The sequence below is a fragment of the Nycticebus coucang genome, chromosome 21 (genome assembly GCF_027406575.1).
Source record: "Nycticebus coucang isolate mNycCou1 chromosome 21, mNycCou1.pri, whole genome shotgun sequence".
NCBI classification, from domain to species: Eukaryota; Metazoa; Chordata; class Mammalia; order Primates; family Lorisidae; genus Nycticebus; species Nycticebus coucang.
The window spans coordinates 47858329-47884618 of NC_069800.1; the positions used below are offsets into that span (position 1 = coordinate 47858329).

General features: G+C 40.9%; 1 protein-coding gene across 1 annotated transcript in view; it reads left to right on the forward strand.

Moving 5' to 3' along the window:
* Positions 1-26290, forward strand: part of TOP1 (DNA topoisomerase I) — a 103368-nt gene that overhangs the window by 75209 nt on the left and 1869 nt on the right. Inside the window, exons 6-13 of the mRNA XM_053573921.1 lie at positions 558-702; positions 17508-17651; positions 18670-18855; positions 20311-20379; positions 20883-20997; positions 22043-22170; positions 25247-25341; positions 25572-25721. Of these exons, the coding sequence (XP_053429896.1) occupies positions 558-702; positions 17508-17651; positions 18670-18855; positions 20311-20379; positions 20883-20997; positions 22043-22170; positions 25247-25341; positions 25572-25721 (1032 nt within the window). The remainder of the gene's footprint in view (positions 1-557; positions 703-17507; positions 17652-18669; positions 18856-20310; positions 20380-20882; positions 20998-22042; positions 22171-25246; positions 25342-25571; positions 25722-26290) is intronic.

Consider the following 26290-nt stretch of genomic DNA (forward strand, 5'->3'; position numbering starts at 1 on the left):
TAACTAAGCACTGACCATACTTTTGTAGTTTTGGGGTGCAGTAGCAAAACTAGCATGATTTTTTTTCCTTCAGAGTTTCACAGATACAAGATTTATTCTGAGTATAGATCCTTGATTTTTTTTAAGTCAAGAACTTTTGTCTTTCCACTTGGAGGAAGCAATTTATGGCTTCTCTACTGGTCTTGCACTGAACAAAGCACTGCAAACTGTGACAATTGATCTCATGGTCACTACTAAGTGACTGGCAGACAGGGTATATACAGCATGTGTGTGCTGGACAAGAGGGATGCTTCACATCCTGAGTAGGACGGCAAGAGGTTTTACCACACTACTCAGAACGGTGCGTACTTTTTAAAACCTACAAATTGTACGTGTCTAGAATTTTTCATCTCATTTTCTAACCATGGTTGGCCTTGAAGAGGAGGGGCTGCTGTATTATTGAGTGGTAAAGAGGAAACTTGAAAATATATGCTCTACAGATACATCCACATTGGGTCATGAAAAGTGACATTGTTCCTCACTTTTCATTTCACTGCCCTCCTGCTTAATTTTCACAGAGATGCAAAGGTTCCTTCTCCTCCTCCAGGACATAAATGGAAAGAGGTCCGGCATGATAATAAGGTTACTTGGCTCGTCTCCTGGACAGAGAACATCCAAGGTTCCATTAAATATATCATGCTCAACCCCAGTTCACGAATAAAGGTAAGAGGACAGCTAAGGGCTGGGCTGGTTAGTGGGGCTGATGATCTCTGTCTTGTCTTTTTTTTTCCTTTTTAAAAATTTTTTTTATTGTTAAATCATAGCTGTGTACATTAGTACAATCAAGGGGTACAACGTGCTGGTTTCATATGCGATCTGAAATATTCTCATCAAACTGTTCAACGTAGCCATCATGGCATTTTCTTTTTTGTAGAGACAGAGTCTCACTTTATGGCCCTCGGTAGAGTGCCGTGGCCTCACACAGCTCACAGCAACCTCCAACTCCTGGGCTTAAGGGATTCTCTTGCCTCAGCCTCCCGAGTAGCTGGGACTACAGGCACCTGCCACAACGCCCGGCTATTTTTTGGTTGCAGTTTGGCTGGGGCCGGGTTTGAACCCGCCACCCTCGGTATATGGGGCCGGCGCCTTACCAACTGAGCCACAGGCACCGCCCAGGCATTTTCTTAATTATTGTATGTAGACATTTGTATTCTGCCTTTAGTAAGTTTCGCCTGTACCCATTCTAAGATGCACCTTAGGTGTGGCCCCATCCATTACCCTCCCTCCCCCCTAACTCCCCCCTTCCCTTCCCCTTCTTGGCCCTTTCCTCATAGTCTTGTGGTATAGTTGGGTTATAGCCTTCATGTGAAAGCTAGAATTTAGCTTCATAGTAGGGCTGAGTACATTGGATACTTTTTCTTTCATTCCTGAGATACTTTGCTAAGAAGAACATGTTCCAGCTCCATCCATGTAAACATGAAAGAGGTAAAGTCTCCATCTTTCTTTAAGGCTGCATGATATTCCATGGTATACATGTACCACAATTTGCTAGTCCATTCATGGGTCGATGGGCACTTGGGCTTCTTCCATGACCTAGCAATTATGAATTGGGCTGCAATAAACATTCTGGTACAGATGTCTTTGTTATATTGTGATTTTTGGTCTTCTGGGTAAAAACCTAGTAAAGGAATTATAGGATCGAATGGCAGGTCTATTTTTAGGACTCTTAAGTATTCTTCAAACATCCCTCCAGAAGGAATGTATTAGTGTGCATTCCCACCAGCAGTGTAGAAGTGTGCCCTTTTCTCCACATCCACACCAACATCTCTGGTTTTGGAATTTTGTTGTGTGGGCTACTCTTTTTTTATTTTTTATTTTTTTTTAGGACACATTAAAATTTGCTTTAATACTTCTTTTGGGGGAAAAAAAACCACACTTGTAGTGAATGAACAAGAAACATTTTTATGCTATTATTTGTATCTACCATGCCATGAATTCATAGGGGAAGAGGTTCCAGCAGCTCAGGGAGGCACCTTGCCATTTAATGTGACAAAGTGTTGATCGACTTTTGAATTCGTGGGAAATAGGTCCCAGCACCTTGTATCACTGTTACATGGGGACTGTTGGTTATCTTGTGTGCCCCTGCTGTACACATATTATGCCATGAGCTCATGGGGAATAAATAGGTTCTTGCTCCTAAAAACATGGGTCCACTGGTAACTCCTGTGTGCTTTGTTATATGCTTATCATGCCATGAATTCACAGGGAATGGGTTCCAGGAGCTCAGGCTCCTTTCCGTTAGTTCTCACAAAGTGGGCTTCTCTGGGTGGCGCAGGCTGGCACTTCAGTTGAACCCAGGTACCTTTCTCTTTGGCTTCCTTCTTTTTCTGATCATTTTCCTTCACATGTTTCAGGAAGCTATCTCAGCTCTTAGAGTGCTTAATATGCTCAATACGAACATTAATCCTCTTCGCGAGGATCTTGCCCTTAACTTGTTTGTTTACAACAATGCCAACAGCATGCTGGGTGACACTGTAGACTCTTTCAGTTTTGCCATGGTAACATTTGTGTGGCATGCCTTTTTGAACAGTACCCATTCCCTTGATGTCTACAATATCACCTTTCTTGTAGATGCGCATATATGTGGCCAAAGGAACAACTCCATGTTTTCTAAAAGGCCTAGAGAACATGCATCAGGTGCCTCTCCTCTTTCCCTTTGTTTTTGTCATTTTGGTGAATTACTGGAAGATGGTGTCTCCTCTGTGGGCTACTCTTACTAGGGTTAGGTGATATCTCGAACTAGTTTTGATTTGCATTTTTCTGATGATTAAGGATGATGAGCCTTTTTTCATGTGTTTTTAGATCGCGCGTCTGTCTTCTTTAGAGAAGTTTCTCTTCAAGTTCCTTGCCCACCCTGAGATGGGATCACTTGTTCTTTTCTTGCTAATATGTTTGAGTTCTTTATGGATTCTGGTTATTAGACCTTTATCAGAGGTATAACCTGCAAATATTTTCTCCCATTCTGAGGACTGTCTGCTTGTTTTACTTACAGTGTTCTTGGCTGTGCAGAAGCTTTTTAGTTTGATCAGGTCCCAGTAGTGTATTTTTGATACTGCTTCAATGGCCTGGGGAGTCCTCCTCATAAAATATTCACCCAGGCCAATTCCTTCAAGAGTTTTACCTGCACTTTCTTCAAGTATTTTTTATAGTTTCATGTCTTAAGCTTAAATCTTTTATCCAGTGAGAGTCTATCTTAGTTAATGGTGAAAGGTGTGGGTCCAGTTTCAATCTTCCACAGGTTGCCAGCCAGTTCACCCAGCACCATTTGTTAAATAGGGAATCTTTTCCCCACTGAATGTTTTTAATTGGCTTGTCAAAGATCAAATAACAGTAAGTAGCTGGATTCATCTCTTGGTTCTCTAGTCTGTTCCAGACATCTACTTCTCTGTTTTTGTGCCAATATCATGCTGTTTTGATCAGTATTGATTTATAGTACAATCTCATGTCTGGTAGCGTGATTCCTCCTGCTGTGTTTTTATTGCTGAGTAATGTTTTGGCTATTCAAGGTTTTTTTCTGATTCCATATAAAACAAAGTATTATTTTTTTCAAGATCTTTAAAATATGACAATGGAGCTTTAATAGGAATTGCATTAAAATGATAGATTGCTTTGGGTAGTATAGACATTTTAACAATGTTGATTCTTCCCAGCCATGAGCATGGTATGTTTTTCCATTTGTTAACATCTTCAGCTATTTCTTTTCTTCAAGTTTCATAGTTCTCTTTGTAGAGATCTTTCACGTCCTTTGTTAGGTATACTCCCAAATATTTCATCTTCTTTGGCACTACTGTGAAAGGAATAGAGTCCTTGACTGTTTTTTCAGCTTGGTTATTGTTGGTATATATAAAGGCTACAGATTTATGGGTGTTGATTTTGTAGCCTGAGACATTGCTGTATTCCTTGATCACTTCTAAAAGTTTTGTAGTAGAATCCCTAGTGTTTTCCAGATATACGATCATATCATCTGCGAAGAGTGAAAGTTTAATCTCTTCTAACCCTATGTGGATACCCTTGATTGCCTTTCCTTCCCTAATTGCAATGGCTAAAACTTCTATGACAATGTTAAAGAGCAATGGAGACAATGGGCACCCTTGCCTGGTTCCTGATCTCAGTGGAAATGATTTCACTTTAACTCCATTCAATACGATATTGGCTATGGGTTTGCTGTAGATGGCCTCTCTTAGTTTAAGAAATGTCCCTTATATACCAATTTTCTTAAGTGTTCTGATCATGAAGGGATGCTGGATATTATCAAAAGCTTTTTTTGCATCAATTGAAAGAATCATATGGTCCTTATTTTTTAGTTTGTTTATGTGCTGAATTACATTTATAGATTTACGTATATTGAACCAGCCTTGAGACCCTGGGATAAATCCAACTTGGTCGTGGTGTATAATTTTTTTGATGTGTTCTTGGATTCCGTTTGTTAGGATCTTATTGAATATTTTAGCATCAATATTCATTAGTGATATTGGTCTATAATTTTCTTTTCTTGTTGGGTCTTTCCCTGGTTTGAGGATCAAGGTGATGTTTGCTTTGTAGAATGTGTTGGATAATATTCCTTCTTTTTCTATATTTTGGAAGAGGTTTAGTAATATAGGTACTAGTTCTTCTTTAAAGGTTTGGTAGAATTCTGACGTAAAGCCATCTGGTCCTGGGCTTTTCTTTTTAGGGAGATTTTGTATAGTTGATGCTATTTCAGAACTTGGTATAGGCCTGTTCAACATTTCCACTTCATTCTGGCTCAGTCTTGGTAGGTGGCATACTTCCAGGTATTGGTCGATTTCTTTCAGATTTTCATATTTCTGAGAGTAGAGTTTCTTGTAGTATTCGTTAAGGATTTTTTGAATTTCTGAGGGGTCTGTTGTTATTTCATCGTTACCATTTCTGATTGTTGAAATTAGAGATTTTACTCTCTTTTTCCTGATAGGTTGGCCAAAGGTTTATCTATTTTATTGTTCTTTTCAAAAAACCATGTTTTGGATTTATTGATTGGTGTATAATTCTTTTGTTTTCAATTTTATTTAATTCTGCTCTGATTTTGGTTATTTCTTTTCTTCTGCTGGGTTTGGGGTTGGAGTGTTCTTCCTTCTCCAGTTGCTTGAGATGTCCCCATTAAGTTATTAAGTTCCTCTCTTTCCGTTTTCTTGAGGAAGGCTTGCAGTGCTATAAATTTCCCTCTTAGGACTGCCTTTGCAGTATCCCAGAGGTTCTGGTAACTCGTGTCTTGATTATTGTTTTGTTCTAAAAATTTGGTGATTTCCTTCTTAATCTCGTCTATAAACCATCTATCCTTCAGCATAAGGTTGTTTAGCTTCCATGTTTTCATATGGGTATGCATGTTCCTGTTGTTATTGAGTTCAACTTTTATTCCATGATGGTCTGAGAAGATGCAAGGAATAATTCTTATTTTTTTTAATTTGCTGAGGTTAGATTTTGTGGCCTAGGATGTGGTTGATATTGGAGTATGTTGGAGTGGGCTGATGAGAAGAATGTGTATTTAGTTTTGTTGGGATGAAATGTTCTGTAGATGTCTGTTAAGTCCACATGTTAAATGGTTAAGTTTAAATCTAAAATTTCTTTGCTTAGCTTCTTTTTGGAGGATCTGTCCAGCACTGCTAAAGGATTGTTAAAATCTCCAACTACTGTGGAACTGGAGGAAATCAAGTTGCTCGTGTCTGTTAGAGTTTCTCTTATAAATTGAGGTGCGTTCTGGTTGGGTGCATAAATATTAATAATTGAAATCTCATCATATTGAGTATTACCTTTAACAAATATGAAGTGTCAGTGTCCATCCTTATCCTTCCTTATTTTGGTTGGTTTAAAGCCTATTGTGTCTGTGAATAGGATTGCAACGCCTGCTTTTTTCTGCTTTCCATTTGCCTGGAGTATAGATGACTATCCCTTCACCTTGAGTCTATATTTGTCTTTTAATGTAAGATGCGATTCTTATATGCAGCAGGTATCTGGCTTAAGTTTTTGTATCCAGTCAGCCAACCTGTGCCTCTTTAGAGGACAATTTATTATTATTATTACTTTTTATTAAATCATAACTGTGTACATCAATATGATCATGGGGCACCATACACTTGGTTCATAGACCATTTGACACATTTTCATCACATTAGTTGACATAGCCCTCCTGGCATTTTCTTAGTTACTTTGCTAAGACATTTACATTCCACATTTACCAAGCCTTTAGAGGATAATATAAACTATTCAAATTAATCAAGAATATTGATAAGCATTTCGAGAGTCCTGTGGACATTTTTAATCCTTTTGCAACTGTGGAAGTTGGAATTTGATCAAAATTTTCTGGGTGGGTTTACTTTTGTGGTGGAGAATTACGCTGGTCTTTATGGAGGATGGGTCTGAGAATATCCTGGAGAGCTGGTTTAGTTATGGCAAATTTCTTCAACATGTGAATGTCATTGAAGTATTTAATTTCTCCGTCATACATGAAACTCAGTTTAGCTGGGTACAGGATCCTGGGTTGAAAGTTATTTTGTTTTAGGAGATTAAAAGTCGCTGACTATCCTCTTCTAGCTTGAAAGGTTTCAGCAGAGAGATCTGCAGTTATTCTAATATTCTTGCTCATGGTTTTCTTTCATCTGGCTGCTTTCAGAATTTTCTCCTTCATATTAACTTTAGTGAAATTGATTATGATGTGTCTGGGGGATATCTTATTTGGGTTGAGTCGTGCTGGAGTTCTGAAACTGTCTGCTATCTGGATTTCAGTATCTCTTGGCATGTCTGGAAAGTTCTCCTTCATAATCTTATGGAGAAGAGACTCTGCGCCTTGTGAAGCCACTTCGTCGCTTTCGGGGATCCCTATAAGACGAATATTGGTTTTCTTCGAATTGTCCCAGAGCTTTCTGAGAGAGTGATCTGTTTTTGCCCTCCATTTCTCTTCCTCTTTGAGAGTTTGGGTGCATTTGAAAGCTTTTGTCTTCAATGTCAGAAATCCTTTCTTCTGCTTGCTGCATTCTGTTACTGAGGGATTCTACTGTGTTTCTCAGATCTTTGAGGGCTGCAACTTCTTCTCTCAATGTGTCAAAATCTTTGGTCATTTGGTCTTTGAATTTGTTGAATTCTTGAGGTATCTTTTGGGTTACTGCTTGGAATTCTAATTCGATCTTATTTGCTATCCAGATTCTGAATTCGATTTCTGACATCTCAGCTATTTGTTTGTGCATGGGATCTTGTGCTGTGTCTGCCCCATTCATCCTTGGGGAAGTTGATCTACTCTGATTATTCATATTGCCAGAGTTTTTCTGTTGCTTTCGCCTCATGACTGTTTTTCACTGTTGCCTCTGGCTGTCCTCAGAGTTAGGGAGGTGTCTTTCCAAGATTAGACCCCAGGGGGATCACTCTATTGTTGCTGGATCTTTGTAGGGAGTGACCCTGTGTAGTTGCTCTGGGGCTGCCCTAGCCAGACGAGTGGGCCAGTGTGGAGGCAGGGGGGTACAGGAGGGAGGACACGGGCTTGCCCGGCTCCCACAATTCCTGGTCAGGGCATACAGAGGCCCGGCGGGCGCAGGTCGGGGGTCGTGGCGCAGCTCTTATGGAGGTCTGGGTGGCGCCAAGCCCAGGAGTTTGAGGTTACTGTGAACTGTGATGCCACGGCACTCTACCCAGGGCAACAGCCCGAGGCTCCAGTGTGCCAAAACCGTCTCACTCTGCCCCTGAGGGTCAAGGCTGTAAGACAGCTGAGTCCCGGCCTTTAGGCTGCTCAGTCACTAGGTTACTAGCTCTCGCCCAGTCCTTGCTCTGCGACCCTGAGGGTGGAGCTTGCCAGGGCAGTTCTCTCACAATGGCTCCCGATGGCCCACAGCCAAACACTATTTGCTACGTCCAGCTCAGCGGCTCAGTCTGGGGCCCTAGACAATGCCCAAAGTTCTCCACACTCCTGCTTAAGCTCTCCCCAAGGCAGTTCAACTGAGTTCCAAGTCCAAAAACACCGAAACGGTTCACAGGTAAGGCCTTTCCGGTTTGCAGTCTCACTGCTACTTATACTTAGGGCTGCCAGTGGAATTAGGTCAATGGAACACACGCAACCACTTGCCAGTTTTCCACTGTTTTTTTCCTCCTCTTGGGGTCCAGAAGTCCCTTGCTGACTCCCTGTATCCTCAAAGGGATGATTATAGGCAGATTCACCAGCCAGAGATGCTTGAAGTCTTATCTCCCCAGACTCACTGTGCCCAGTTGCAGGGAAGCTGTTACTCGGCCGCCATCTTCTACAAAAACCCCTCTACAAAAACGACTCGATTTTAAAACACATAAAGAAGAAAAGATTATTGGTGACAAGGTGTGAGAACGTTGGGGCACAAGCTCTATGAACAATGGTAACATCACATTGCAAGACCAAGGTCAAGACCAAGACCAGCCCTACCGCAGGATCTCTGTCTTTTTGTTGTAATGTTATCACCTTAGCATCTGTAATCACTTCGACAAATGAAAAACCTGCCCCACTAAACACGGCAAATACTTCATGGTGAGAATTATCTGGTGATTTCCCTAAGGTGTATATGTTTTTTGCATCACTTTGAAATCTTATCCATTTATTAATTCACAAATATTTACTGAAATCCCAACATGTCACAGGCACAGGGTATATTTGTGGTTGAATTGCACTGGTAAACAAGACAGACACAGGCTCTGCCTTCATATGGCTTACTGTCCAGCAGTCAGAATGTGATGGAGAGTATGGAAATGTATACTGAGACTGCCGTATATATCTCTCTTCCCTTTCCTCATGTTTCTTGGCTTTGAAGAAGGGAATGTAATTGCTTGAATCCCAAACAAGGTGTCAAATGTATTTTGTCTTAGATATTTCTGGTTTCCCAAGGTCTCACTTAAGTAGGTTGAGAATAGCTCAAGTGGCTAGGGCGCCAGCCACATAACACCAGAGCTGGCAGGTTCGAATCCAGTCTGGGCTTGCCAAACAGCAATGATGACAACCACAACCAAAAAATACCCGGGCGTTGTGGTGGGTGCCTGTAGTCCCAGCTACTTGGGAGGCTGAGGCAAGAGAATCACTTAAGCCCAAGAGTTGGAGGTTGCTGTGAGCTGTGATGCCACCACACTCTACCCAGGGCGCCAGCTTGAGACTCTGACTCAGAAAAAAAAAAAAAGATGATAAATGTGAAAGCACATCATAAACTATGTTACATACCTATGTGCTATTATTTATTGGTATAATTATTGAAAGGAGAAAACTGTCTTGGGGGGAATCAATTCTTACTAGCCAGCTTGCTATATACACTCCGCTTTGGAAAATCTCATGAACTTTCTCCAGCATACTGTGGAAATGAGAACAGCAACCTAAAACAGAGTAAGCTTTACAAAAAACAAGTCGAGGACTTAGTTCTTTATAGACTATGAATGTTTTACAAGTAGGACTTCACAATCTTCTTGATTTTGGTTTATAGATTGTTTAACAACTGTTAAGATACAAAAGCCACAGCTCAAAAGGCTATATGAATTATTAAGAATAACATGCATATTCTGTGTCACTACTTATCTAATATATACAAACCCATGTATATATTTTCTTTAATTGGAAAATTTACTTTTCCTAGTTTAGAGTAATTATAGTGTCAAAAAGCGAACACTGATGGTGCGCAAACGTTAAGTCTTTAAAGAAACATGTATTCCTCTTCTGAAATAGCACAGAGGTGTGTGGCTCCAGAGGTGGAGAGACAGTGGTTTTAGCCCTCACAGAACTTGTAGGTTGGTGAACACATTGAGTAAGAATTCATGCGTATTAGAAGAAAGGCAAAAGTTAAATGTGTCACACGAATAGAGCAGTTATTCCCAGCACTTTCAGAACAAGAGTGTGATGAAGGAGATTAACTTACAGTTGGGTCTTAAAAGAGGTATTCCAAACAAAGAATTAGGTCACTAGGGACAGAGGTGGCAGTAAGCACAGGTGTAGGGGTATGAAAAAGAGTGGCAAAAAGTAGTGAGAGTTGCACAGAGTATCAAGATCCTGTGTTACTATTAAAAAGCATTTTCATGGAAGTTGACATTTGGTTCTCCTAACCATATCAGACATACTGATACTATCATTTTATGGATGAGTAAATTTAAGCAAGTTTACCTAAGACCCAATAGGTGATAACTGTAACTTAGATCTTCTTAGATTCTTAACTTCTTAAGTCTTCATTCTCCTTGTATTTTCCTATAATATCCTGCTGCTAAATTGTGGATGGCCTTATTTAAATGTCATCCTTAAGAGACCAGATCATTAAAGGACTTTGAACAAAGGAGTGTCTCAACCATAGCTGCACTTCAGCAATTTATAGGCATTACCCATAAATCACACCAATAAATAGAACTGTTATAAATGTGCAGAGAAATACAGAGTATTGTTGGAGAGTGTACCAGGACACCTGATCTGCCTTCTGGGATTCAGGGAAGGCCTTTCTACGGAGGTAACAGTTAAGGTGAGGTTTACAGGATGAATGGGTTTTTATCCCTGGAAAGGATAAGGTAATGGGTGTTTCAAGACAGGAAAAATAGCCGTTTGAAATCCCTGAAGTAAGAAAGAGCTTGGCAGTTTTGAGGGCAAAAAGAAGACCAGCATAGTGAAGTATTGTGAACAAGAAAGAGGCAGGAGAGGAGGCTAGAAAGGAAGACCAGCTAGATTCTACAAATCCTTTTTGAAATTTTGTGCGTTATCCTAAGTCCAAAAGGAAGCCACTGAGTGATATAACACCAGATACAATTGGTCATTCTAACTGCTAGTCTATGGGACCTGAATTGGATGCAAACAGGAATTAGACCAATGGGAGGCTGTCAGTGCTCAGGCAAGAAATGATGGTGATTTAGACATCTGATGGCAATGGGAATGGAAATGGGCAGAGTCCAAATACGTGTACGCCAAGTACTTGTACTGGTGAGGATAAGAGTTGATTATAGGAGTCTCTCCAAAGGTTGAGATCCTTGTTAGATAGGCCAGTGCTCACATCAAGAGCAGAGAGCCAGCCAGTTTTACTCCAGACCATATCCATATAAGTGCTCTACACATTAGGCATTTGTGCAGGTTTCTGGATAATGATTATGGTAGCAAACCTAGGAGTCACCCAGAATTAAGCCCTGTCTAGCACTTTATACTCAGGACAAGAGTCCCCAATTTTATTCAACTGGAATGGGATCTGAAGAAACAAGCATTAGAGGATTAGAAGAGAGGTACCATGGAGGGAAAGAGAAATGTGATTTCTTAAGCTTGCTCTCGATCCTCTCCTGGGATGTCTCCCATTCAGAACAATGAGATCTTCAGAGGTTGAGGTGTGAGAGCATCTTGAATAGTTTTTAACTTTGCAGTGCCTCAGGAGAAGCATTCTTTCTCTTTTTAGGTATATATAAAAAAGAAAGGCACAAGCTTTACCTTTACAAGAGGATTTATTTTTAGTGAAATACTTCAAGGTATCCAAGAATGGACAAAGTAATGAACACATAGGCCCACCATCTGGCTCTGTCAGATCTTATCATTGCATCCTTTGTGCTCAGTTACTTTATTTCTTTAAAACATACTGATAAACATAACTGGAGCCATTCGTATACCATTTACCTTTTCTCCTCAGATTACTCTGATGGACTCGATGTCTTTTGTTGTTGTGTGTGTGTATTTTGTAGAAACATGTTTTTTAGAAGCAGGATCTTGCTTTGTCAACAAGGCTAGAGTGCAGTGGCATAGTCATAGCTCACTGCAGCCTCAAATAAGTCATATTTCTTTTGCTTAAGTTTTACTTTTCATTTTTAAAATTAGTGATCCATTAAACCCCCACCCTTCTCCCCAGTCAACAGTTGCCACAGTCCAATATTTAATCTCTATACTCTGTGTTTCTTGTATCTCATACTTTCTGCGTTTTCATGTTGAAATACGAGAGTGAAGGTCCAGCAGTGACAAGCGCTACCTTTGTTTACCTTGAAGTTTTCTGTATTTTTCATCCTAACTCATAATCTTTTTTTCCCAATAAAAAACATGTTTTTACCATTGATGGGCTGTGGTTTCACTATGCTTGTATGTAGGTATGGGTACTTGGACTTTCCATTTGAGGACTAACATTTTTGTTCTTGAAAAATCTCAGCCATGGGCGGCGCCTGTGGCTCAGTGAGTAGGGCACCGGCCCCATATGCCAAGGGTGGTGGGTTCAAACCCAGCCCCGGCCAAACTGCAACAAAAAAAATAGCCGGGCATTGTGGCGGGCGCTGCTGCTCGCGAGGCTGAGGCAAGAGAATCACATAGGCCCAAGAGCTGGAGGTTGCTGTGAGCCGTGTGATGCCACGGCACTCTACCGAGGGCAGTACAGTGAGACTCGGTCTCTACAAAAAAAAAAAAAAAGAAAAGAAAAATCTCAGCCATTATTTCTAATATAGTTTTTACCATTTCACTTCTCTGACAGAGTCCTATTAGATGCATATTGGAGGTTCTCAATCTCCACGCCATCTTTTTAAACTGTACTTTCACATTCTTTATTATAGTTAGTCTAAAGTTTATAATTTATTTCATTTACTATTTTCAGAATTTCATTTCATATCTGTTTTTATTTCATTTGTTTTATAATTTCATGTCATGTTTAGTAGATTTTATCTTTTTCTGCATAGTAAACATATGTATTTTAAAGTCTTTGTAAGATAGTCATATAAAATGTTATCTAAAGTGAATTCATGTGCTAATTATTGTTTTGTTGACAGTTTTTCTGAACCGTTTTCCTTGTGTCTGTTGATTATTTGTAAACCCTTTTATTTGGGAAGTTTTTTTTTTACCTGCGTGTTGCTCCTTTTTCTTTTCTTCTTCTTTCCTCTCCACTTTTCCTCTCATTCCTTCCTTGTTCAGAGGGAATCTACTAGGCCAGCTCAGCCCAAGCTAATATAGCTCCTGGCGTCAGGTCCCCGCTTCTTGCATGGAGCGCTTTTGTTGCAAAAGGTTGATTAAAGCATGGTTTCACTGACTTAGTGTGATGAAGTGGTCTATAAAGAATATGTTTTTGCGGTAGAGTGGTAAATGGTGGTTTTACTTCATGAAGGACATTAGGTCTAATGTATGGGAGGCTACCACTATGGAGTTTCTGTTACATACATTTCTGCTCAGCCTTCAAAGATGTCTTCCGATTCTAAGACTTTCCGCTTACTCTTGTATCTGTATTTTACTAATTTGTGTTCCTCATGTAATATTACTGTACCATTTAGCACAAGCATGATGTGAATTACAGATTTTTGACAATCTGAAAAATTGGAGCATTCAAGAGGACACAAGGTGTAAAGCAGCTAAAATGTGTGTCCCTTTGATATACCCTTTCTGGAAACTTGGATTAGCCTACTTAAAGTTATAGGCATGTTACACTACTTCCAGCCTCAGAGGTCACTGTAAGGATCCGGATTTCCACTTTCATCCTAGTTTGTTCTGTTTTTCTTCCCAGAATTTCCATTTTTAACAATACAAGAAACAATTGATAAAATTGACTTTATTAAAATTAGAAACTTTTGTTCAACAAAACATAGTTAAAATATAAGTTACAGACTAGGAAAAAATATTTGTACCATATTTATCTGACAGAGGACCTATATTGAGAATATATAAAGTATTCCTATAGCTCCATAGTAGAAAGATAAATATCCCCACAAAAGAGAGCAAGAGACTTGAACACATACTTTACAGAAGAAAATGTAGGGCTAGTAAATAAGTAAATACATGAAAGAGTGCTGAACATCACTTAATTATTGGAATAAAGATTCAAACCACAATGAGATACAAACCAACTCCAGTTCTAGATCTTTTTACCTCAAGTGAAGTGAAAGTACATATCCACAGAAAGACTTGTAGATGATTCATAGCAGCTCTGTATCCCTAAAAGCCTAAATTGGAGACATCCTAGGAGAAGAGATAAGCACATGATGGTGTTGTCATGGAATATAATGTATTTACTGGAAGTTAAAAGAAATGAACCACTGATACGTTCAACAGCCCGGATAAATCTTAGAAAATCTTGAAAGGCCAGACACAGGTGTTTATACAGTATGATTCTATTTGTATAATAGTCTAGACCAGTGGTTCTCAACCTTCCTAATGCCATGACCCTTTAATACAGTTGCTGTGGGTCACAACCCACAGGTTGAGAACCACTATTCTAGACTAAGCAAAACTAATCTGTGATGTTAGAAATTAAAGGTCATTGGTTGTGTGGTGGGAGGTTGACTGGGAAGGGGCAGGAAAGTATATTGTAGAATGCTAGAAATATTTTCTGTTTTGATAGGAGTGTAGATTTAACCTGGGTTATAAATGATAAGAGCTGATCAAACTAAATACAGATCTGTATATCTATATAACATAAAAATGAAAGGTGGCTTATTGGGATTTTAAAAGAAAAGTACTGTTAGAAAATTCATAGACTGTGATAACTGACAAAGAGTTTGTATCCATAGTAAGGAGCTCTACAAATCAATGATAAAAAGACAAACATGGCCAGGCATTGGTAGTTCATGCCTATAAACCTAACACTTTGAGAGGCCAGGACAGGAGGACTGCTTGAGGCCAGGAGTTTAAGACCAGCCCAGGCAACATAGTGAGACCTGTCTCCACAAAAAATTTTAAAAATTAGCCAGCATGGTGGGATACACCATGTGGTTCCATCTACTCAGGAGACTGAGGCAGGAGGATCACTTGAGTCCCAAAGACAGAGTTGAGACCCTATCTCAAAACAAAATAAAAACAGGAATGTATAGAAAGCTGGTTGGATATTGTTTTTAAGCATGGTATATATACGTAAGGCCAATTTGTTGTGACTTTTATTTAAATGATGTATTTTGGAGGATCAAGAGTACATTCACCCTTTGCTATTCTACATGATGATAAACTCATATAGGGACCACTGGCCTAGTGAGAATAGCCATGTCAGTAAGACTAATGTCATCATCTCCAACACAAGTCTCTCAGACTGTATTAGAGAATGGGATCTGGTTTGCCTCTTTCCCTCCTACTTTGCAGTTTTGAATCTTGTTCCCACTTAACCCACTCTACTGAATGGATAAGCAGCTATATTAAAAAAAATATCATGGGCCTGCTAGTTTTTAAAAATCACCCTTCCGGGGGCGGTGCCTGTGGCTGAGTGGGTAGGGTGCCAGCCCCATATCCTGAGGGTGGTGGGTTCGAACCTGGCCCCAGCCAAACTGCAACAAAACAATAGCCAGGTGTTGTGATGGTACCTGTAGTCCCAGCTACTCAGGAGGCTGAGTCAAGAGAATCACCTAAGCCCAAGAGCTGGAGGTTGCTGTGAGCTGTGACTCTATCTCTTAAAAAAAAAAAATGGGCACAATGGCTCATGCCTATAATCCTACCACTTTGGGATCCAAAGCAAAAGATGGCTTGAGCAGGAATTCAAGACTAGCCTGGGCAATACAGCAAGACTTTGAGATAGGCTGGTAGGCCTGTGTGCATTGGAGTGAGTGGAAAGAGGCTACTGTTGAGCTGGATACTGTGCTATAAAAGATAAGTCTTTTGTGTCTAATTTTTCGGTGTAAGCAAGAGTGACTGTCATGGAGATTTAATGCTGACTTGTTCACGAGGACTGTGTATATCATACCTTTTCTTCTTTTCTTGTTCATCCTCTTAAATGTCAAAATGTACTGAGAAACATCGTGAGAAATTTTCAGCTGCCCAGGAAATAAGGCTTAGTTATTTTTTCTGCATCACCAACTACCAACTCATCCACCCATGATTAGCAAGTAGTTACTGAACCTCTTATTTGTTAGCCAAATACATACAGCTATACACACATGACTATGGGAGAGGAGAGTGCTAGTGACTCTTTAGCATTCCTATATTCTCTGAGCATTTTTCAGGATCTAGAAGTGGAAGACATTTCTTGCTCCATTTACGCTACATGCCTCTGCACACTGAGAAGGGGGGTTACGTTGACCACAGTTCTTATGCCTCAAGGACCACGGTTGCCCATGTCATAGGCAGGACCCAGGCATATGCTGGTAGAAATCACTACCCTTACCTTTGTTACAGGTGGGGTAGTCAACAGCAAAGATTCTTGGGTTCTTAAAATCCTTCTTTATGTTCACGTCATGTAGTCTGTTCTGTGCCCTTTTTTCTTTTTGAAGAGATAAGGTCTTGCTTTGTCAGGCTAGAGTACAGTGGCACGATAATAGCTCAGTACAGCCTCAAACTCAGGGGCTCAAGTGAGTCCCCCATCTCAGCTTCCTACATAGCTGGGAGTACAAGTGTGCACCACCATGCCTGGCTAATTCTTTATAATTTTTTTTTTTGGAGGTGGGGTCTTACTATGTTGTCCACACTGCTCTTAAACTCCTGGCCTTAAGTGGTTCTCCCAAAGTTTGGGGTTTACTGGCATGAGCCATCACACCCAGCTACCAGAGCTCTAATTTTTTTTTTTTTTTTTTGGGAGACAGAGTCTTGCTTTGTCATCCAGGCTAGAGTGCCATGGCCTCAGCCTAGCTTACAGCAACCTCAAATTCCTGGGTTCAAGCAAACTGACCTGCCTCAGAATCCTGAGTAGCTGGCACTACAGGTGCCTACCACATAACCCGGCTAGTTTTTCTATTTTTAGTAGAGACAGGGTCTTGCTCTTGCTCAGGCTGAGCTCTCAAACTCCTGAGCTCAAGTGATCCTCCCACCTCGGCCTCTCAGAGTGCTAGGGTTACAGGTGTGAGCCATTGTACCCAGCCTTAATATTTTTTAAATTTCAGAATGTTATAGAGGTATGCATGTTTTGGTTATATGCATTACTTCTGTACAGTTGGAGTTGAGGTTATAATTGATCTATCCCCCAGATAGTGTGCATTTTACCCGTTAACTATGAATTTACCCATCAAAGCTCTAATTTTCCTAAAAATAAAAAAATCTTTACAGAAGCATTGTTTAATCTCTTAGTCTATTCTGGGAGCACTTTTAAATGCAGAAGATAGAAAATGGTGAACAATTATGTTCCTGGAAGTCATTGTGTTCCTTAGTAATTACATGATACAGTGTCTGGTTCTGCCTCTTTGACAGCTCCACAAATCTGTGAATGATTGTCTTCAGTTTAATGGAATCCAGTCTTAGCAGAAAAGTGTTATTGAGTCACAGATCTGACAGCAAGGGCTATGTGTGGTGCTGGTGTGGAAATGGGGGTGTTTATATCCTTTGTGTTAGCAGAATTCAATTTTGGGGACATGCCATGTGGGCTTTCCCCAAGAACATAAATATTGTACAGAATAGAAACTAGAAGCTTTCTTAGCGATTAGATCAGGAGCCAACTGTACCTGATAGAGAGATGGGACAGTGTGTGTTCCCTTCAGGTTAAATGCCCCAAACTTTCTCTTTAGTACTGTTCTTTTTCAGTTTTGTTTAAGGTCAGATTCCTGCTCTTCAGTTCAGATCTCTGAACTCTGACATCCCAAGTTTGTTTTATTCCACCTTCCCTAAGCAGTCTACCTTTGGGGTTGGATCTTTTCAGGGTGAGAAAGACTGGCAGAAATATGAGATTGCTCGGCGGCTGAAGAAATGTGTGGATAAGATCCGGAACCAATATCGAGAAGACTGGAAGTCCAAAGAGATGAAAGTCCGGCAGAGAGCTGTAGCTTTGTACTTCATTGACAAGGTGAGACCATCTTCTCTTAGCATCATGTCTAGTGTTCATCTTAACAAAGGTGTGGGGAGTGTCTGCTCTGCCCCAGGCCCTGTGCCAAGTACTAGAGAGACAGTGACACCCTAACATCTGCTGTCTTGCACCAGTAAGGAAGGCAGAAGTAGAGAGAGGCGCGCGTGTGTCTGCTGCTGGATGGGTACAGCCTGCCCGACAGGATTTGTAGGAATCTGAATGCATCAGAGATACTGTGACCAGGGCAATGAATTCTCATTTTTTTTTTTTTTTTTTAGAGACAGCGTTTCACTTTATCACCCTCAGTAGAGTGCCATGGCATCACACAGCTCACAGCAACCTTCAACTCCTGGGCTCAGGCGATTCTCTTGCCTCAGCCTCCCAAGCAGCTGGGACTACAGGCACCTGCCACGACGCAGGTTTTTGTTGCAATTTTTGGCCAGGGCCAGGTTTGAACCTGCCACCCTTGGTATATGGGGCCACCGCCCTATTTCATTCTTTTAGCCAAAGATGGTTATGACCCATAAAATTGGTTAAACACACCATGTTTGTATCACAACTACAATTTGAAAGACAGTGTTCTAGAGATAAGTTTCTCAGTGTTCATGAGAAAAACAAGATTTCATGTTTTTCCCCTAATTGAATACTGCTTATATTTTGGCATAAGTTCTAAATTGCCTCAGAATTAAGACACTAGCTTTTTTTTTTTTTTGGCGTCTGATTGCCCAGAATAATAACACTACCTCATTTGCTGTCTTGTTTTAAAATGTTTTCTTCCTTTTCTCCATCCATTCCAGAGGACAAAGTAGACAAAAAGAGAAACTTGAATCTTTTTAAATTTTATTTCCCTGTAGGTTTTATGAGGGAAGCAGTAATGCTGCAGAGTGCAGAATTTCCAGGCCGTGCAGACTGATGCTCTGTCCCCAAAGAAAACTGGGTGGCTTCTGTTTGTGGTTTTCCTATGAGGGTCACATCTCTTTGTTCATGCACACCTTTTTTTTCTCTCTTCCCTGAGTAGCTTGCTCTGAGAGCAGGCAACGAGAAGGAGGAAGGAGAAACGGCGGACACTGTGGGTTGTTGCTCACTTCGTGTGGAGCACATCAATCTGCACCCAGAGCTAGATGGTCAGGAATACGTGGTAGAGTTTGACTTCCCTGGGAAGGACTCAATCAGATACTATAACAAGGTCCCCGTCGAGAAGCGAGTAAGTTAATGTGGCCTGTGCTCCCTGACCTGTTTTTCATTCATTCAGCAAATAGTTACTGAATCCTTTTCATGTGCTCGGCACTTTGCTGGGCACTTGAAGAAATAACTTGACCCAGATGTGGCAGTAGTCCCAACTATGTGGGAGGCTGAGGTGGGAGAATCATTTGGGACCAAATGTTTGAGTGCAATGATAGCATCTATGAATAGGCACCGCACGCCAGCCTAGGCAACATAGTGAGACCTTATTTCTAAAAAATAAATAAAAATAAATGGCTTAAAAGAGGGGAGAGACATGGCTGTCCTATGTACCTCCTTTTAATACCTGTCCCTCACCCTGTGCTACTTCCTGGGAATGAACGGGCAGTATTCAACCGAGCATGTTGTAGAGAGTTGGCTCTCACAGCAGATGTAACATTTGATTAACCCTACCACATTGTTTCAGTTATTTAACCCCATCTAGGTATCCCCGGTCACACTGCACATTTATCCCTTTGCATCTAAGCTCACCCTCTCCCTAGCTCCTCAGGGAAAGACTAACCGTCTAGTCCCAGATCTTGAGCCCAGCAGTGAAGCAAGTCCATAGTCCCAACCTAATCTTTCCCCAATTACTGGGCTTGAACCAGAGACCTAGCTCTTGGAACCCCAGTAATCTAGCCCATCATCATTCTGATCATTAATCAATAATTAGGCTTTGTCGGCCATGGAAATGCTCCAGGTTAAAGGTGAACAAAGAGACCTGACAATTAAATGAATATCTGACCTTATATTAGATTCTGTACTGGCAAAATAAAGAACATCATTAGGTCAACTGACAAAATTGGATTAGAAAACTGTATGTATGAATGTAAATTTATGAAGCTGAAAAGTATTATGTAAATGTAAAGGAATACCTATTTTTCAAAAATATCCACTGAAATGTTTCGGGATTAAGGGTCATAATATATGGTCAATTATGTATACATGTATGTAAACAAACACATGTCTGCAGACGTGCACACTGCACAGACAGGGTGAAATTTTAACAGTAAAGCTGGGTAAAGGATGTATGTGTGTACCTTGTACCTTTTCTATTTCTTTGCAAGTTTTTGTAAGTTTGAAATTATTTCTAAAGTAAAGGCTTTTTTTTTTTCCTTTTTTTTTTTTTTGAGACAGTTTTACTACGTTGCCTTTGGTAGAGTGCTGTGTGGCATCACAGCTCACAGCAATCTGAAATTCTTGAGCTTAAGCAATTCTCTTGCCTTAGCCTCCCAAGTAGCTGGGACTATAGGCGCCCATCACATGCCCGGCTATTTTGTTGTTGCAGTTGTCATTGTTGTTTAGCTGGCCTGGGCTGGGCTCGAACCCGCCAGCCCTAGTGCATGTGGCTGGTGCTGTAACCACTGTGCTATGGGTGCTGAGCCTAAAGTAAAGGCTTTTAAAAAAGTAATAATTCAGCTTTACCTATTTCTTTTAGGTTTTTAAGAACCTACAACTATTTATGGAGAACAAACAGCCTGAGGATGATCTTTTTGATAGACTCAATGTAAGTAGGAAGCTCCTAAAAATAAGGGTTTCCAAGGAGTAACTTGAGTTGTCCCTTCAGCCTAGCTAGTCCTATGGTGTCCTGTAGACTCTTCCTTCTCCTCTCCATGCACACAGTCTCTGGTCAGGAGCAGATACTTCTGTACTGTAGAACAGCTGCCAGAACCTTAAAGGCAGGGGTACATGAACCTAGCCTTTTATCCTCCCCTGTCCCCTGGAGAGTCCTCCTTTGGCTGGATATCCAGCAACTTCTGCAGGAGACCCCAAACCTGTCCCCTTATAACAGGGACAGATTTGCTTTATTGGCTTAAGATTGAAGTATTTTCTAAGGAAGCATCACATGACCCAATGTATTCTGGAATTCTTTTCCCTTTCTTCCCAACTTCCTGCTTGTAATAAACTTGACAAAATTGTGACTGCTCTGGCATAAATGACTCCAGAAGGGGAAGCGTACAGCTTTTACCTAAAACCCACTGTCTTCTCTGTTGGCTTTGTCTCCTCCAGACTGGTATTCTAAATAAGCACCTTCAGGATCTCATGGAGGGCTTGACGGCTAAGGTATTCCGTACATATAATGCCTCCATCACGCTACAGCAACAACTGAAAGAACTCACTGTCCGTAAGTATTGCCTGGGCAGACAGGGCCTACACTCCTACTGATGGTGTCCAGTGTCCTTGCTTAGCTAAGTCTTCGGGCAGGTCTACTTTTTTCTTCACCATTGTGACTGGAAACTTTCCCTTCGGATCTCTAATAGAGAGCCAAGCCTTAGTTGTATAAACAGAGGATCAGTGCCATTTCCCTCTCTTATCCCCAGCTTCTAGATTAATCTCAAGGAATGCTGACAGGAGTTTTCTACCTGCTATGAATGTGTCTGCATTTTGTGTTGTATGTATGTTGTTGAAAAGCTCACAGGGTAAAGATATAATAGTGTGATGTTCTGTTGAACTAGAGAGAGTAAAGTTGTCATGGTTACCAGAAAAATACAGGAGCAAGTCCTTTCCCTGAGGTTTCTGTCATTTTTTCCCCCCATAAGAAAGTAGGTAATATTCTAAAAACTGCCAGGAGCCACAGACTTTTTTTCCTGGAGCCCAGTTATTACTAAATTTCCACTGTCCTCTAAATATGTCAAATGGCCTCAGAATATGAGCCACAAAAGCCAGAGGTAGTTATGTTGAAGGTCATTGGTATTTAGGAATGAAGAATGTCATATAGTACAAGTAAAACAATTTCTTTGGAGGACATTTTTAATTTTTCTTTTTAAATATGGCTTAAAAATGTAAAATTAAGGTCCCTTTGTCTCACCCTGCTCTACAGACCTTTTCTTTAGTACGTTGGATGGGGAGGGAGGGAGGGAAGGAATGAGGCAAGCAGATGAAGGCCCTGGCCACATACCCTGAAAGGTGTAGATTTTATTACTGACACTCAGAATTTCTCCTGTGATGGGAATTTACTCAGGCTAAGCTTACATATAAAGTTCTTGCTGTCTTTTTCTCATGACTGTTGACTCAAATTTTGACCTCGTGCCTTGGGGGAAACTTGAGTTGATCATCTGAGTGAGATAAGAGCCAGTAAAGTCCTGGGGTTAAGGCTGAGGAAGACCCATGACCTGTGCAGTGTTGGTGCACAGACTGACTCTCTCCTTGTCTTGTATCTTTCTTTACAGCGGATGAGAACACCCCAGCAAAGATCCTTTCTTATAACCGTGCCAATCGAGCTGTTGCAATTCTTTGTAACCATCAGAGAGCACCACCAAAAACTTTTGAGAAGTCTATGATGAACTTGCAGTCTAAGGTATCTTGTATAAAAAATATCAACAGACCAGTTCTGGGTCTATTCTGGAAGAAAGATCCATTCTAAAGATACACAAATGGAAATACCACAGTAATCTCTGATGAAGATCCTTGTTCAGGACGTCATTTTATGGACAGAAATTCTACATTGATCATTCCTATTTGAAAGCTAACTTTGATGTACCTCTAATTCCTCATTATTGTCCTTACTGTACATAAGGAAAATGGATATAAAGAGTCTCCACAGTTCTTTGCCATAGCCCAGAAATACAACTACTTCCAAATTAGATTGTTTCACATTGAAAAGATGATGAAACAATTATATTTAAGTTCTCCCTAATCCTATCACAATTATTTTATTTCTGCACATTCCATGTGAATCATACTTTTATATAGTTTGTCATGAAACATTTGTTGGCTATTGGCTGGGTGCCAGAGCTGCTGCCCCAGAGGGAAAGGGTGGTATGCGGACAAGTACATGCTGTTCCTCTTCTGCGCGCCTCTCTGCCTCCAACTCTGCCTGGTCCTGAGCTTCCAAACCACAAGGCACTTAGCATTTGAAGATAAGCATTTTTATGTTAGCAAGGGCTATATAACTAATCCATCCTAATTTGCAGATGTTTAATTTTACAGAACGGATAAATAGGGTTACAAAGGAAACCAATTATATTGAAATGCAGTTATCAAACCTTTTTTTTAATCTTTATTTAGATTTCAGATTAGTATGAGGGCACAAATGATTAGGTTACATTGTTTGTGTTAGGCAAGGTTCCTGTTGTTGAATCCCACACCTAGGAGGTATGCCATATAGCCTTACACTGTGCCCATTAGGTGAGCTCAAAATATATTTTCAAGTCTACAATACAGAAATAGGTGTACTTCCTTACTAATGTAAGGTCTTGAAGTGGTTATAACTCCTGTATATTTGAAGGTAGTAATGAATGTAAATGATACTTGAAGATTACTTTTAACAATTCTAAATGACATGACAACATATGGAACATATATTGTTGATAAAGTCATAAACAGTACTGATATTATTGTGGTTTGTTTCCCACATTCATAAATGAAGTAGTAGTAAATTTCAACTAGAGATTAATGAAATTATAGATGTAATTTTTTTTGCCATTTAAATTCATAGAATTCTGTATCCTCAGACAACTGGAATTTAAAACAGCTATGGAATGAGACTACATACACATCTTCAGACCCACAGTGTTTTTGATTTTTTGAGATTTCTTCGAGATAAATACCCAGGAGCAGTACACTAGGTCAAAAGGCACATACAGGCGACAGTTTATGCTATAGATGCCATCTGGTTTTTCTGAAGGCATGTTCATCGTCACAGTGAATGAGTAAGCAGGAATCCTTAGATCATATGGCTGGCAGGCCGAGAATCCTATAGACCGCCTCCTCCTAACAGCTCCTGATGGCTACCACTCTGTTAAATGGTCATCTGGGATTATTTACTCTCCTCATGTTATTATTCTGAGCCAGAAATAAAAGCATGAAATATTGAGGTGCTGTTTACCTAATTCGAGACCCCTCCCAGGAGAATGAGGAGGTCTTTTGTTGCTCTCACTCTGGAACCACTGTTTGGGCAGCCCAGGCTGCCTGCCAGATGAACCCTCCAAGCCCAGGAATCTTCTCCTGTATGCCCACAAAGCAAACACACGCCCCTGTTTGCCAAGTGAATCAATGGAGCCTTTGATGCTTTGAGAGAATTTGACACAGCCTGCCAATTTAGCATTCACAGAAATGGTTAAAAGATTGTGGTTTGCTGTATTTCTAGCCTAAAAGGAATCTGGCTGTAATACTTTTGGATATAGAATCAGTCCCCTCAGTTTGGCTTTGGACAACATAGATGTTGGAAGTAAGCCATTCATAGTAAAACAGATTTAATGATTGATCTCACAATGGTGGCCTCTGTTTCCAGTCTTGTGCTGTGTGAGTGTGTCTAACAAACAATTCTAGTCCCAGTGAGCAGCAGCCCAGTGGTGTCAGTCAAGCATGTATTTACTCTGTGGAGGTTCTCTTGACCTCGGGTCAGCAAGATGATCGCACATCTGGGGTTCTCCTGCTCCCAGCAGTGGAGGCTTTAGCCAAATGCCAGTACCCACTGCTGTTGCTAAGCAGGAATCTAGGATTAGATTCTCCAGAGGCGCTTTAGGATTCTAATAAGCAAGAAAAGCTGAAAGTGCCCTAGTGTCTTCCTTTATAGACATGAATTCTACGGGATCGGGGGAAGACAGCTAAAAATGTTTTCATACTCATTTTGAAATGGACTGATAATTTCCTTTTAAAACAATCCTAAAGCTAGGCCATGGTTTGGGGACAGATTGGCTGAGCATTTTGGCTTCTTCAGTTCCTTTTAATTGCCATTTTTGGGTCCCTGTGCTGTTCTCTCTAGTGCATCCGATCTGAGGACTGAGCTGGGCTTGCTCTGTATGTGCAGATACCCTGCCTCAGCTTCCTGAAGAGCATCTCCTACAACAGTGGCCCCTAGCCTTTTTGGCACCAGGGACCAGTTTCATGGAAGATAATTTTTCTGTGGATGGGGCAGTTGGAATGGGACAAGAGGCACACGGGGCTCAAGTGATGAAGCCGGGCGGCCTGGTTTTTACCAGACCACTGACTGGTACTGGTCTGTGGCCTGGGAACACAGTCCTACAGTATTCATGGAAAGAAGACTAAACCCTGGCATAGATCTGTATTGTAAACAGCAGTTATCTAAAGCTCTCCTCTCAGATGTCTAAAGCCAAATTGTTCTGTGAAAGATCAGCACCCAGATTCCCAGTCCCAGCAGGTTCCTTTCCCCAAGTCCCAGGTTACTGCATTATAGAACGTGCATTTCTCAGAGGATCACTGAAGCCCATAAATGAATAAAGAGCAGCTGAATTAAGTAGCCACTATGCTCTTCTGCTCTGCTTTCATGACTGCACCCTTGGTGTTTTTACCCGGCAGACCACTGAGACAGCTGCCTGGTGGAGACAACTTCCAGGTTTCACCTTCTCTGGTGGAGCCCTTTTTTCTCTCTGGCCATTTTGATCCTAACCTTGTTGTTCCTCCCTACCTAGATTGATGCCAAGAAGGAACAGCTAGCAGATGCCCGGAGAGACCTGAAAAGCGCCAAGGCTGACGCCAAGGTCATGAAAGATGCAAAGACCAAGAAGTATGTACCCGAAATTGCACAAAGTTGGGGTTGTTTGAAAGAGAAAAAGTGTGTGTGATACTGATTGGAGGCCCTGGGGCTCCAGCCTTTCTAAGGTCGCTGAGAGGTATCTTTGGAAATCTCTATGCTTGGGGCTTTTACGTTTTTACTGCCCCAACTGGCAGGGTGGGGCTGCATTGTACACCTGTCCAGAGGCCAGGCCTCATTTTTGATAACTGCCATTTTTCTAGGGTAGTAGAATCAAAGAAGAAGGCTGTCCAGAGATTGGAGGAACAGTTGATGAAGCTGGAAGTTCTGGCCACAGACCGAGAGGAGAATAAGCAAATTGCTTTGGGAACCTCCAAACTCAATTATCTGGACCCTAGGATCACAGTGGCTTGGTAAGTGTTGAGCCCTACTTGAGATCCTACTTTCTAGCTCAAGAAAGGTAGAGGGGGCTTTCAAGAGCATTGTCAGCCTTCACATGCCATTGCTAAAACACATACTTCAAGTCAGCTGGGGAACCCTCTGCTTCTGCTGTGTACATGGTGCTTTGGTTGCTAACCTTTTCCTCAAATGCATTGGAACATCTGGATGATCCTAAGTGGCCAGTGTTACTATACTGCTTTGGTGTTCATATTCTGTTTTTAAAAGGCAAGTACAATCCCTATCCCTTAAGGAAACTTAGGAGAGGAATGGAAAAACTCTTCTCTATTGGAGGAAAACTAGACTAGAGCCCATCCATCTACACTTTAACAGAACTTGTCAGTGAAATTTTTGAAATTGGAGGAGGAAAAGTAGGAATGAGATAAAACAAAAATGAGAATACAGATAGGAGCAACTCACAAGGAGGTTTAGGTGCCTTTTAATAAAGGCAGATAGATCCTCTATGGCATTGGTGACCCATAATACAGTTCCTCATGTGGTGGTGACCCCAACCATATTTTCATTGTTCCACCACATGAGGAAC